Genomic DNA, 14,646 nt, shown 5'->3' with positions numbered 1-14,646 from the left:
GTGAAACCATATTAAATGAATGGTCTAAATGCTGTAAAGCAAGTCTTTGAGAAATCACTGCCGGGACTTCCCTGGCAGTCCAGTGGTTAAGACTCCATGCTCCCAATGCAGGGGGCCCGGGTTTGATCCCTGGTCAGGGAACTAGATCCTACATGCATGCCACAACTAAGACCTGGAGCAGCCAAATACATAAATAAATAAATATTTAACAAAAACAAAAACAAAAAAAGAAAGAAAAGAAAACTACCTGCCTGTCATCTCATGAGTGCAGACTGGGTATTTATGCCCCTTCAACAATTTCTGGTCCTTCTGTGGAATCAGGGATGAAGGCAGGATGGAGTCAGGTGGCAGAAAGGGGGTGCGATGGGAGTGCCGAGGAGATGGGGGAGGAGGTCTGGGCCGCAGGGTGGCTGCAACTTGGATACAGCCTTGATAACCCATTGCTTTTAAACCCAGTATCTTAAACACAACCGCATTTGAGGAAAGAAATTCTGAAACCATTTATGAATCAGGCTGCGTGCTGGAAAGATCTTTTTAAACAACTTTAGAAAACAGATAGAACACAATAAAATGGATGGCCAATCATTTTTCAAAACATAGTTTCTTTGAAATCAAAGGACATGCTTACCCAGTAGTACAACCGTCAAACATTCCAGTGTTGATAAAAAATGGGCACACAATAGTGGTTTTGACCCCATTTTGTTTCTTGGCAAATGTTTCCATAAATACCGATTCAGCAAATCCAAAGGCTGCAAATTTAGTTGCACAATAATCTGAAAAAAGACAAACGATGCTAATGCATAGCGTAAAGTTTTAAAATGTCATTACATTAAGGTTTCCTCGTGACACGAATACCAACAGAGAACGGGACAGCAATTTCAGAGTTCTTATTCTGTATGATCTTGGTCTGCTCCACCTGGAAGGGGCGAGGAGTGAGTGGGAAGGACCACGGTCACCTCAAGGTCAGAATACAATGACCACGTGGATTCGTGGAGAAGCAGGGCTGCGGGGAGCCTCCTGAGAGGCGGGTCACACAGCTGGCCTTTACTCCCGTGTTAGTGATGGTCAGACACTCTGCCGGCCGTGACATGGGGCTCAAGATGTGCGTCCTGTCCCTGTCCCAAAGAACTGCAGCCCAATCGGGGCAGGAAGACGCACAAAAGGAGAAATAAGATAATGGGTCAAGTGGGAGTCTAGGCAGTGGAGATCAGTGTGGGCCATGATACTCAGATCAAATTTTCTTCCAACTCTAATTCTTCCACTTCCGGAAGAGAAACAAAGGACTCTGTCCCTTCCACCTAAACTGCTCAAGCATCTTCAAATGCAGGGGGGAGGGGAAACTGGTATTTGCATCAGTTTTGAGCTCTCTGTCCTCAGTTACACTCACTTCAAGTAAACACCTGAATATTCAATTTGCTAAATGGAAACGTGGGCGGAAGAGGAGTCTAGGTGGACTTATCCTTCCCTCTGCCTCACGTGATGCACACGTCCTGGCTCTGGTGGGAAGCAGCTCCCCCAGCTGGCAAGATCCAGGCCCCACATGCCGGGTGTGGGCTGCCCAAGACGGGGTGGGGGGGGGGGTCCTGAGCCGCCTCTGGGATCATCTGAGTCGTTTGGTAGAAATGCAGCTCTCTGAGCTCCTCGACCCCCGAGATGAGGAGGTGTGGGTACGGCCCAGGGCCAGGGAATCTGCATTCTAAGGAGCATACCTGAGGTTCTGACACAGGGGAGCCACCTCTCACCCTGTGGGAACTCAAAAGGCTTACACTTGTTCCTAAGGGGAGCACGGGTGGGAGAGACGTCCGTCTGAAGACAGAGATGTTGTGTCCAGGAAAAGGATTAAGAGGAGTTGTAAATACACTCGTATTATTTCAAAGACCCATGATTTCTCAGATGTACGAGACAGAGGTAATAATAACACCTGATGAATTCTAAGGAGGACAGAGGAAGGGAAATCCAGGGCACAGGGAGATGTGTACAGACTGCTAATATTTTGGGTGATGCGTGGTTCCAGAAACCTATCCATGTAGCTGAGACGTATCTGCTGAGACTAGTGTTGTGAACCTTGAACCACACTGCTCAGCTCAAAAGCACTAGGCGGGGCCCAGTCGGCCAGCTGGGCCGTCCGCTACTGAGTGCTGCAGTTAGGGTTCCGGTGGGTGAGCCTCCAGGAGGGACAGGACTTCCGCTCCTCCTAGAACCAGCTCCCCAGTGGGCCACCTTCACCGAAGACCTTGGCGTACGTCTTTGTCCCCTCCCCACTGCTAATGTCAAGTCAGTTGCCAGGGAAATGGGAGTCACAACAAGTTCCTGCCAGTCTCCAACCAATGGAAAAGCAAAGAGGTTAATTTTAGGTTTCCTGGGGTGAAGACATTTTCTCTAAACTCACGGCTAGGGGAGACCACTTAATGGAAACTTAGGAGGGATGAGGGTCCCCTTATCATCCTGATAACAGTGCCGGAGGAGTTCTGGGGGACGGTGACTAAGCTGATCCCTTGTGTAAGAAATTTATCACTAGGGTCTTTCTTTTCTCTTTTTTTAAACCCAAGGGATTGCCTAAGACCTAGTGCTTCCGAAGTGCATAGTTCAACTTCGTGTAAGTATAAACTGCTGGGTGATTTTGCTGGACCATGAAGTTCTCAACCACTTACCTTACTGAATATCCCTCTTCATCTATTATCCTTTATTATTAGTGCATAAGGTCAGTGCTGATTATTCAGAGCTATTACTCAAGTTAAAGTTACAAGAAACTTTGCAATTGTGAAATATCACATTTCTCTTACCGGCCAGCCCATTTACTCCAATTAATCCAGCTGAACTTGAAATGCAGACCAAATGTCCATGGTCATTAGCGATCATAGCAGGTAGAAAGGCTTTATAAGTCTAAGAAGATCAAGGTAAAACGTTTAACATTTTATGCCACATTTTATATTTTTTTTCAGATGTTTATATGATCACTGTGATTGAAAAAAAATGTTTAAGCTCAAAAAAATACCTGAAGGCACTGGGATATTCAAACTTAAACATCTGGGAAATAACCATCTTAACTTGTTTAACCTGTACCAGTGCTTTCCTGACGGCAATTCCAATATTATTAAAAATAACTTATTCAGACTTATATTTTGCTCATATTTGACTTTTAAAAACACAATATTAAGCCAATAATTGAAGCAGTATAGGAAACTCTTAGTTGTGGCAGCCACAATCCACAAACCAATAAGAGCGCTCAAGGATATGATTATTTCGATTCATGGTGCCTTTTTTCCTCCCTGGGCTTATATTTGAATTTCAGATTTTTTCCTGAACATTGTTCACAGGACATGCGGCTGCTGGCTTCAGTTTAAAAATATCACTTTATTTTTAAACTCATCTATACTTCTTTGAATAATGGTTTCTTATTTTTATTCCATGTCAGAAAGGAGAATATCTGTTAGACAGAGGAGACACACACTGTGTCTCAGTATGTATTATATAGAATACCTTCACCTTTCCTGTGGGACCTGGGAAAAAAAGGTAAAAGAGAAATAAATTTTGGGACATGTATTCTGCAACAAAGGAATAATGAATCAAATATGGCTAGTTGCATATTTATATGAAATAAATTTATATTCATATTTTCAAATAGGAATAATATGAATAAATATGAGAAAAGGGATCTCTAGTAACAGTCAAACAACCTTTGTCTGCATCTCAATGAGTTTCAGAGAGAAACTAACAGAGAGAAGGACAGAGAGAGAGAGAAGCGGAAAGTCAAAGAGGCGCCAACAACTCAGCGTGACCCACGGCATCCTGAGTTCCGACGGTCCACGACGAGGGGCGTCACTGCTCTGTGGGACACGCCCCTTGGGAGCATGGTCACCATGAGCTCTCTGACCCTCAGCAGTCACGTGCCTGCTCCGGGCAGGCGCTCAAAGGGCGTTTGCGAACTCGCCTGGGAAGAGTGTACAGAGGGTGGGGACTCGAGGGGATGACAGGGGCCAGGGCAACGCCAGAAGCTCACGAGCAACTAGCAGGGGAGAGAGAAAGAGGAGACCAGGATGGAGACGCGGACAGCGGCGGGGAAGGAACACAAAGCCCCGGGAGCGGACACTTAGGAGACGACGCCCTCATCTTCATGCTGACCGTACATTCTAACTTCTGTCTCGAGAAGGAGCGGGGCGTTTGCAACAAGACAACATCAATCACTTGCAGTCGTTCCTGAAGGAACTCGGTAGCCCCTTAGCTCGGAATCTTTCCATCTTTCTCCCCAAAACTATACGGAACGCTGAAACTACCACCAGCAGCATTACGTTTTTGGTGAAACTGGGGACACAAAACCTACAAACTCCAAATGGCATGTGAAGGCTGTCACAGGAGAGCTGGGCAGGAGCCCCTGAGGTTGGCGTGGGGAGAATGGAGGGGGTCTCGGAAATGTCCAGCAAACTCTCACTCCCCGATGGAGAGAGCTGGTCTGGGGGACGGGCTGTGAGCAAGGACCGGGGCGGGGGGCAGAACGAGGGCACGTGTGTTGCTGGGGAAGCTGTGACTGGTCTTTGCAAAGGCCAGGAAGACACAGCTTGAATGTGGGCACATCGCCTTGGAAGTCAGGGCTGTGCCTCAATGTTCAAGCCACGGAGTCACCAGGTGGGACTGGTGGGAACTCTCCTTTCCCTGGTTAGGTACCGAGTAAGGTGACCATGTGTCTTGGTTTGCCCTGAACAGACCTGATTGATGCTTGCTTGTTAATCACGCCTCCTTTCACTTCAAGAGAGTTCTAGCCAGGAACTCTCTTAGGGAAACGATAAGGTCACCTGGTCATGTCTAAGCACGGTCACTTTTAACTTCTATGGTCCCTTGTCTCACTGGGCTGTTTTAAGGCTTCTTCATGAGGTGCCTGGGATAGTACCTGACACAGGCTGGCCTTCAGTTCATGATTATGACAGGAGGAGAGGACAGTTGTGTCTTTGTAGGATTCTCTGAGCAGAGGCGCTGGGAGGTGTAGGTTAAGTTGGATCAGGAGAGGACAGCTCAAGCTAGAATTAAGAAGTCTGTGCTTTATTTAGAGACCAATACTACTGTAAGAGAACAAGAGGAAGGCACTTTAAAATGACAGAGTAACTTTATATTTATAATGAGAAGAAAAAATAATTACCCATAAATGTGCTTTGAAATTCACATCGATAGACTTTTCCATAAGCTCATCTGGGCAGTCGAGGAACTTTTTGCCTGTTACGATTCCGGCATTGTTGATGAGGATTGAAACGTCTCCAACTTCTTTCTTAACCTGAATTGAATAAGGAAAACAGCACCACCAGTGCAGCACAGGCAGACCTCGGAGATACTTTGGCTTCGGTTCCAGACCTCCGCAGTAAAGCAAATACCGCAATAAAGCGGAGTCACACGAATTTTTCGGTTTCCCAGTGCATATAAAAGTTATGTTTACACTACACTGTAGTCTATTAAGTGTGCAATAGCATTATGTCTAAGAGACAAGTTGCCTTAATTAAAAATTTTTTTTTGCTAAAAATACTAACCATCATCTGAGCCTTCAGTGAATTATCGTAGTAACAAAGATCACTGATCGCAGATTACCAGAACAGACATAATAATGATGAAAAAGTGTGAAATACTGTGAGAATTACCAGAATGTGACCCCGAGACAGGAAGTGAGCAAATGGTGGAAAAATGGTGACAACACTGTTGCTCAAGGCAGGGCTGCCACAAACCTTCAATTTGTTAAAAACCTTCAAATGGTAAAAAAAAAAAAAACACAGTACCTTTGAAGTGCAATGAAACGAGGTATGCCTGTAATTTCTTACATCATCCAGCTTCACTTCCCCATAGTTTTATATGCTCCCTGTCCTTGTTAACTCAGACTGAGTTAATGCGCTCTAAAAACAAAGTATGTTCATCTCCTTTGCAGAGTTTACGGCGCATCAGAGATCTAAGTCTGATGCCTCTCTACTCATTTTCCTCCCGTCCTATGATGGTTCCAACACTGCAATGCTACTTTCCTTCTACAGGTAGAGCTACTCTTATACTCACTCAGTGATTAGTAACTTGGTCCTATGCTAAACTGATGTGTAAGCAGCACACCATTTTAATTAATGCGATGGCACATCAGGCATGACAGCCATGCCATATAAATCACGACCCGGCCCGCACAGCGATGGGGGCGGGCAGGGAACAGAGGGTGTACGATATTCACATGCGTGTTTCAAACACACCGTTGAGCTCAGAACCTGTCCGTCCTGTTTTCACCAGCTGGCTGGTTCTCTTCTCCCCAACACAGACTTTCAGGTGTAAGATCTGTGAAAGGAGGATCAGAGGGGGCCCCCGTCTGCTGCTGTCACACTGGCCAGAGTAGGTGTCAACAAACTTCAGGAATAAAAATTCTGGGAGCGCCGCTGGAGCCTTCCCCTTAGAGCAAACCTTCAGCATGTGACCCAGGCCCTTTGTCAGAAATGAGCAACAGGAATTTCTAGGCTTGACGGCAGGGGCTGCGGCTGTCCCTCTGCCTTTGTGTTTTGAATTTCATTCCTGTGACCTGTGTCGCACAGCAGGGGCCCCGTCCCCCCGGAATCGGAGGGCACCACTGGTTGCAGCACCACTTACATCTCCAGCTCTGTGTGTTGTGTGCACACGTGTGGGTGTGCACGTATGGGGGTGAACCTGCCTATGAGGATGGTGCAGCTGGGCACAGGGAGGCGGTACTACTGAAGCCAGGCAGATGCTGCCACCTTCCTCATCTGCTGATGCAGAAGGCCTGGGTCCCAGCACGGAGGCTGACGTGCTGGGTATCCACTAGCCAAAGAGATCCATAGCCTGGGAGAAATTTAGGATGCAATCGAGAAAGTTTCTGGCTCTGAAAGTTTGCCCCTTGTTTACACCTTTTTATGGGAAAAAAATTCTCTGGTACCTCTCGTCTATCAAGAACAAGAAGTGGAAACGGTTGCTTTATAGTATCAATATCTTAAGGTCTTTTGTGTTTAAATATGAACCAATCACTGCTTAAGAGTGGCTGGAGACGTCAGTCATAGCCAGTGGAAGTCAATGTGCCGGGCGATTGGCGCTCCAAGTGCAAAGAGCTTACTTTGTGAGGGTGGTCACAGCAAACACCCCTGTGCTTTGAAGGGTGGTCCCTGCACAAGTCCATGCCAGTTTGTTAGGTCTGGATCCCCAGACTCTGCTGGGCAGCCTGCGATTGGTGACGGTGGTGGTCACGGACGTATAAAATGTAAAGACAAAAGACAAACTTAAAAGAGACTCACTGGCCAGGGACCTGCGCTAGGGAGTGAGGTGAGAAGCCGCAAGGGGATCCCGGTTAGAGCCGACAAGCTGTGCAGGAACCTTCCCACAGGCCGGTCTGCCTCCTTCCTTCTCGCTAAACTGGGGAATTCTGAGAGCCGCAGAGAGTGATGTGTGGAGCGCTCGTGCCAGTGAGCGGGCGGAGAAATCCTTCTCAGGGAAAAGAGGCAGTCTCCAAACAGGTACGTGCCTCCACGAGCTAAGAACGCCCTTACCGCTGGCCTATGGGAGCTCTGGTTTCCTCAAAGCGTTCTTTCTAAGTGCATCTGTGTCATTGCCAAAGCAGCAGCTGCAGTTGAGTCTTTAGGATGAATATTCTGATTTTCATATGACCACTTAAGAGAAATGCACGTTAATGGAAAGCTCTGTTGGGGGAGAGGGAAGAGCTGGACTTACAATGAGGCTAGATATGGGTTCACATCCTGGCTTGGTCCTGTGCTAGCTCGGTGACCCCAAACAGGTTATTTAATAGCCCTGTTTCTCAGTTTCTTTACCCTCAAAGAAGGGTGCTACGGCCCATCTCTCGCACGGTAACGGGGGCCAGCACAGCGAGCACACGCGCTGGTTAGAGGGCGTTCTTCAGAGTTAAAAGACTCAAGTCCCAGCTGTAGCTCTGCTACTTATTACCTGTGTTTCTCAGGTAAGCGACTCACCTGCCCTAAGTTTCCATTTTCTTATTTGTGATGTGGAGATAATAAGAGGCCTGACTTTACAGGATTGTGATACAACTCATACAGGGTGCTAAGCATGGTGTATTGCACGCAGTGAGAACTCAAAAATCCTAATTCCCACTCTCCAATATTTTTTAAAGTAAAGGGATGTGGGAGAGAGGCACATCAGCACTGAGGAAGGCAAACAGACAAAGAAACTGATGGATGTCAAAGAATTTACGTAGCGTTCTCACTACCCATAGGAAACAGCAAGCACCCCAGGTTTACCTGATCGGCCACTCTATACACTTCCTCCTTCCGGCTGCAATCACAGGTATAGGTATAAACCTTTGTGGCTCCAGCTTCCCAAGCCATCTTGCTGGTCTCCTCATTCCCCTCCTTGCTGACATCCCAGAGAACAAGCACCGAGCCAAGGCGGGCAAATTTGAGGGCTAAGAGCCTTCCAAGTCCACTCCCAGAGCCTGTTATAAGTACGATTTCACCAGCAACACTCTTCTGTGGCCTTGGGATGAAGGTAAAAACCATAACCTCCAGAAGGGCAAACACTGATTTTCCTAAGAAAACGAACAAGTTCTTGACTGAGTTCAGGTTGGGCGCCATGTTCTGGCTGACACCTATAAAGCAAGAGAGACTCATATAAGGACCTCGGTATCCAATCCCTCTGAGCTTGCTTACTCCATGGAGCTCATACTTTCTGCAATAGTGAAAGAAACCAAGAAGTGTGATGTAAACATCTCTCCTGGTAGCAGACTCTGAACTTAGAAAGGGGAGGGAACCCACAGGGACCATCTCGGCCAACTTACCTTCACAGCAGCAAGGTCATTGCTATGCACGTGCCTGCTAAGCATTATACGTGACAGAAAGGTTCAGTAACCAGGAACTGTGCATGTGCCCAGATTTAACCCAAAGGAGAAGTTCACTATTTCTCGTAGTTAACCTTTCTTCATAATAATCACAGGTCCTGATTATTCACAGTCAAAGTCTTGACCATGTGGTGTTTATGATGTAACTGCTCCCTTCTGGTTTTATTTTTACCTCCGTTTAGGTTTCTGTTTTCGTATTTGCACCGTTGTTCTTTAAAATCTGAGATTCAAGAGGAAAATGTAAAACCCTATTTGTATAATGTACCTGGAGGGGAGTAACCACACGTTCGAAACCTTTCGCCTGGACTTGCTGCCACCACACGGTACCCCTTCCCCATGCTCTGAGGCCCAGATCACTTCGCACTCGGCCCTGTGATTGTAGGATATTGGTGGGAGATGGGTAGGCCCTGCCCCTGCCAAGCTGTGGAACCTGGGGCGGCCCACGAAGGCCCTTCGGGCCTCGGTCTCCGCACCTCTACTGGTCCTGTGGCCTCGGGTGGTTTTGCAGATGGGATGAGAATGTCTGCGGTGCGTGTGAGCACAGTGCTGGCCAGCAGTAAGTGCTTTCCAATGTTACCTTGTTTCTCAGACCCACGGGAAGGCACTCAGTAGGTCTGCTGAATGAAAAAAAGGCCTCCCCTTGACAAACACATACAAGGCTCAGTGCTTCCGTCCTATCAGTTACTCACACTTTAGTGAGAATGAGTGTGTAAGATGCTTCACTAACAACCAGCTGAGAAAGAAGGGAAGGTCTTATTTCCTCCGGGATGAGGAGAGAAGGGGCAAACTGTGCTGTGGGTGGAAGGCTTTCCTGAATGGAGTGGTCACTTGAGAGGCGGGGATGAGGACAGAAGAGGGACATCATTAGTGAGGTGAAGCGGTTCTTCACTTACTTTGCAGCTTGGCTGAGGACAGACCAATTCTCACAGATTCATCTACAGGACGCCTTGAAGCATGGTCAGACCCTTAGGAAATTGTGACCTGAATTGTTGTTTCTTGGCTCATTCTACAGATGGGACTGAGGACCAGATGAATACGTGTGTGGCTTAGCCAGGCTCCCTGTGCTAGTTCGTGCAGGCCAGGTGAGTTCATTATCATGTTTACTGAGCACCTACCCCGGCCAGGTATGATGCTGGTCCCTGGGGCTGAAGGGGTGGGCAGCCTCCCATAGTCTCTGCCCTGGTGAGGCACCTCTCTCCTCAGTGTCTCCAGCACCACAAGGGTGGCCGGAAGCCTCACCACTGTGCTGGCTGACATGGAAGTTACCGGGTTCTAGACTTTGGTGTTCTGCTGTCTCAGTGCCGGCATGATGCAAGCCCTAAAACAAGCCCCTTCTTAATCCCTGTCCTGGCAGATTCTTCCTAGGTTCTCCAGAGCCTAGCATCCTGCGGTCTCCCTCATTTGGGGTTTAGGGTGTCTGCTGGGTACCTGCACAGGTAGTGAGGTCTAGAGATTAAAGTTTGGGTTGGAATTCTGGATCTGCCACTGACTTCTCAGCATCCTTGCTAAAAACTGTTGCATCTCTTCTGCCTCAATTTCCTCATCTAAATAGGGGGATTCTACGGGTACATGCCAACATTTACGAAATAGGGAAGGTGTGCAAGCTAAATGAGGTTAATACAGGTATTAAGGAAAGGAGGGTAGTATGGTCACTACTACCCCGTAGGAAACTTCTGAGCAGATTGGGGAAAAACAAAAAAGTCCCCATTGCTGCGGGCAGCCCTCTCCAAGAGGTAGAGGAGGGCGTGGCGTGGGGTCGGGGCAAGAGGAGTCGCGCTGGGCTGGATCTCAGCCCCCGCCAGGTTACGCACCCCTCCACCCCCCGCTCCCCATAACGTGGAAGCCTTGCCAAAACAGTGCCAGGCACGTGACAGCAAAGTAAATAATAGCTAAGGCTGTGATTGGTGTTTCTGCTAGCATATGAACTTCGGATCCTCAGCTATACCAAAGAAAGAGGGTTATAGCATGCATACGAACCCAGGTAAACGTCTGGTTCTGTTTTAGTATAAAGTTTAGGAAGTCAGGGAGCAGGTGCATTAAATTTAATCATCAGGCTGAAGACTTCTTTGGTGTCTCCATCCCATGGCTTGCCCCCTTGGTCCAAAAGCTGAGTTAACGTGGTGCAGCCTAAACAGGTGACTTCCGCTTCCCCGGCCAGGGCGCGGCCGCAAGTCGGCCCTGGTACCGGGGGGCGGAATGGGGTGAATGCGGGGGGATGGCTGGGGAGGGACAGGCAGATGCACAGAGCAGCGGGCAGCAGGGCACCTGGTCAGAATGCCCCGGAGAAGACGAGGGGACCAGGGATCAGCCCCGCGCTGCTCCGGGATGGGGCGGGAGGCCACCAGCTCACTCCTCGGGGGCCCGCGCTCGTCCCCGCCGCCCAGGCTCCCGGGCTGCGCCGTCTCGAGGCGCCGCCCCCCCTTGACCTTAACGCAGCCCGCGGGCCTCGGCTACTCACCCGGAACGCGCTGCCCTCGCTGCGGCCGAGAAGTCGGGTCTGCTGCGCCGCGGGTCCCGCGTCACTGGCTCTCAGCCTCGCGAGGCTCCGGATTTATCCCCGCGCCGCCGGAGACCACGTCCAAGGGCGGGACGGCCGCGCCCGCGCGGGGGTGGGGCGCCCGGGGGCCCCGCCCGCCGTGTGGGCGCGCGCTCTTTTTTTTTCCCAGGCGGCCGGATGCAGGAGCTGGAGATTGTGTCGCGGGGACCCCTCGCGCACCTGGATTCCGAGCAGGAGAAGCACCAGGGGGTGTTTAAAAACTGCGATGCCCAAGCTTCACCCGTGATTATTAAGTCAGAATTGCCGGGTTGGCAGGGGGCCCTGGTACGAGCGATTAAAAAGCTCCCCAAGTTGGGGATTGGCATGTACACACAGCTATATTTGAAATGGATACCCAACAAAGACCTGCTGTAGAGCACAGGGAACACTGCTCAATGTTATGTGGCAGCCTGGATGGGAGGGGAGTTTGGGGGAGAGCGCATACATGTATATGTATGGCCGGGTCGCTTTGCTGTGCACCTGAAACTATCACCAACAGGTAAACGGCTCTACTGCCACATAAAATAAAAAGCTCCCCAGGTGTTTTTAAAGCACAGCCGGAGGTTGGGACCCCCGTAGAAGAGAACGGGGGGCGGCAGATGCGGGGTCCCTGCGGGAGGGGGCCAGGTCCAGCCTCTGCAGCCTGCAGTGCGGGGCACAGATACCAGTTCGGGTCAGCGTGTGACTCCTCCGCTTGGGATCAAGGTCGACAGCTTCGCTGGCCCGGATCAAGGTCGACAGCTTCGCTGGCCCGGATCAAGGTCTACAGCTTCGCTGGCCCGGACTTTGGCGTGTGGGCCTGGGAGAGCCCGGGGGAGGCGGGTGGGGGCGGAGCTAGCTGGGGGCCGAGGAGAAGCGGAAGAACTTTGTTCTAACGAGATGGGGCTGGGAAAAAGAAAGTCAGCACTGCTTCTGATCCAACCGGTGTTTATTGAACGTCTTCTCTGTGTGCAAAGATCCAGAAGACATAGCAATGCTACATCTGTCAGGGGAAAAAAGAAAAAAAAAAAAAAGATAAAAATCAGTTAAGAACCTTAGCTAATCATTTAATATGAGTCACCACGGAAATGACTGAAGTGACTGAGTTCAAGGATCCAGAAGACACAGCAATGCTACATCTGTCAGGGGAACAAAAGATTAAAAAATCAGTTAAGAATCTTAGCTAATCATTTCATATGAGTCACCACTGAAATGACTGAGGGTGGAGTTTGATGGGTGGCGTGAGGAGAAGAAACACCAAGTTACCGGGTGCTGAAGGAAAAACTGGGAGTCGGGACAAGATTGCCTTTGGAGTTCAGCCAGGGTTGAGTTGGACGCCCAGGAGTGCTGAACACGCAGAGGAGAGCTGGATAGCCAACCTATATCTGGGACAGACCTGGGTATGTGAGGAACTGCACATTTGTTCTTTATTTGGCTGTGAGAAGAGCCAGGTAGGCTGTATAAGCCTGGAGAATGGGGCAGGTGTGTTCATTGGTTTCAAGTCAGCGAACATCACCCGAGGACATGTGCCGTGGGCGGGCCTCTGCATGGCTGGGGGAACCGCAGAGTCTTTTGGGGGGGGGGTGAGACACAGTCAGGAAGTGCACACCTGCAGATGATATAGACATGCAGGGAGGTGCCCCGGGTGCATGGAAGAGGGGCACCTGCAGCCTGGATGAGGAGAGGTAGCTGCGAAGAGACTTCCCCGCTTGGGGACAGAATGGGTCGAGGTGCAGGGGGCACTCAGCAGGGAGTGAGAGTGGACTAAGGCACAGAGAAGTTGGGTGATGGACTCCAGGTCAAACAGCCCACCTGCAAGAGCTCAGATCGGGGGACGTCGGAAAACGGCAGCCTTATGTCATCTTCATGGTTTCTCTGAGAAAAATCCTAGGCTGTCCCTCTTCTTTCTGGTCAGAAGTTCACAGCAGACCTCAAGAAAGAAGTCTCCAGCAGTATTAGAAAGCTCATTGAAACAAAACGAATGTAAAGCAGTGGGGCTCCACTGATGATACAGTTCAGGGAACTAGAGGCCCCGCCTTTGGAAAAGGCCTCAGTCTGACTTGGTGTGGGAATGCTTAGTGGATGACCATAATCCTGAAAACTAAGAAACTACTTTTAAAGGGTCCTTTGTGGCAAAGGCTAGGGACAGATAGTTTATGATGGCAGATGTACAGTAGAACGGGCTAATGAACATATGAAAGAAAATGCTCTAACTTTATTCTTAGAGAAATGCATATTAAATCATTCCTTGCCTTCCAAATTGACAAATATTAAAAAAAAGAGAGAGAGAGAGAGAACGTCTTCATATGGAGGTGGTATAAGTTATACAAATCTGGAGAGCAAGTAGGTATCAGAAACTAGAAAGGTATGTAACCTCTCACCCAGTTCCACATATGGGATTTATCTTTACAAAATAATCAGATATCATTTGTTGATTCCAGGATGGAAACTGGCTACTGGGAGTCGGGGTTGGAAAGGAGAATTCTGATTGTATTGATTCATGGAAATGTATTACTCTTTCTGGAAATACATATATTATTAAAAAGAAACTGATCATTAATTTCTAAGAAATATGTGCAGATGGAGTACTCTACAGTCATTTTTTTATAAAATCATGTTTTCAAGGATATAGAAAAATACTCTTCACGTAATATGAGTTTAAAAAGCATAGTATAAGACTAAATATATGATACGATCCAACATTTCTATGAAAACTGTATTTATATGCATTAGAAATGCTGGTAGTGAATTCGCCAACATCTTGATATTTTTTATTATTGAATAGTGGAATTTTGGTTGATTTTTATTTTTTCTTTGTGTCTTTTTGTATTTTCCAAATTTTTGATTATGTGCATATTTTTATTTCATAATAAAAAGTGTTTCTCAGAACATATATACACAGACATTTCCATTCAAGATGGCAGACAAGCATGTGCATTTATATCCTATTTTCTTCCAAAATTCCATTGAAATGAAAGGGAAGATGTAAAAATGTGAATACAAACAAAGTAGTGCTAGAAAAAAGGAAAGGATCTATCAGTGAGGACTGACTAGAGGTCGGTAAGCAGATGGATCCCATTTCCAGAAACCAGAGCAAAAGATACTTTAACCTAAAACACACCCGTGGCAGGAACTACAGAAATGAGTCATTCTTCCCAACAAAACCCAGAGTAACTGCAATTCAGTAAATAAACACAAAAGAGTGGAAATAGGACACAGGGCATCCGGATGGAATAAGAGTCTTGATATAAAAAACAAAACACTGAAAGTACTGAAATAAAATATAGAAAAATTATTTTGTAATTTGGGG

The 14,646-nt window shown here is 48.1% G+C and overlaps 1 protein-coding gene across 1 annotated transcript; it reads right to left on the bottom strand.

Moving 5' to 3' along the window:
- Nucleotides 1-275: 275 nt before the first annotated feature.
- LOC118883679 (epidermal retinol dehydrogenase 2-like) lies at nucleotides 276-11,402 on the bottom strand. The gene is made up of 6 exons (XM_036830739.1): nucleotides 11,280-11,402; nucleotides 8,226-8,572; nucleotides 5,132-5,263; nucleotides 2,784-2,883; nucleotides 629-773; nucleotides 276-309 (listed from the first exon to the last, which is right to left on the bottom strand). Exons 2-6 carry the CDS (start codon nucleotides 8,556-8,558, stop codon nucleotides 291-293), a joined length of 729 nt encoding a protein of 242 aa, XP_036686634.1. The 5' UTR covers nucleotides 8,559-8,572; nucleotides 11,280-11,402; the 3' UTR covers nucleotides 276-290.
- Nucleotides 11,403-14,646: the final 3,244 nt, after the last annotated feature.

Source organism: Balaenoptera musculus, chromosome 17 (assembly GCF_009873245.2).
Source record: "Balaenoptera musculus isolate JJ_BM4_2016_0621 chromosome 17, mBalMus1.pri.v3, whole genome shotgun sequence".
NCBI lineage: Eukaryota > Metazoa > Chordata > Mammalia > Artiodactyla > Balaenopteridae > Balaenoptera > Balaenoptera musculus.
Note: the sequence above shows the minus strand (reverse complement) of the source record. Positions and strands in the feature narration are given on the sequence as shown.

What these genes read in the sequence shown, in the direction of transcription:
- LOC118883679 (XM_036830739.1), bottom strand. Translation starts at nt 8,558, where the DNA reads ATGGCGCCCAACCTGAACTCAGTCAAGAACTTGTTCGTTTTCTTAGGA. An exon ending in ATTTCAAAGCACATTTATGG is followed by an intron (nt 2,884 to 5,131) that starts GTAATTATTTTT and finishes TGATCTTCTTAG; the next exon opens with ACTTATAAAGCCTTTCTACC. An exon ending in TGGAGTAAATGGGCTGGCCG is followed by an intron (nt 774 to 2,783) that starts GTAAGAGAAATG and finishes GTCTTTTTTCAG; the next exon opens with ATTATTGTGCAACTAAATTT.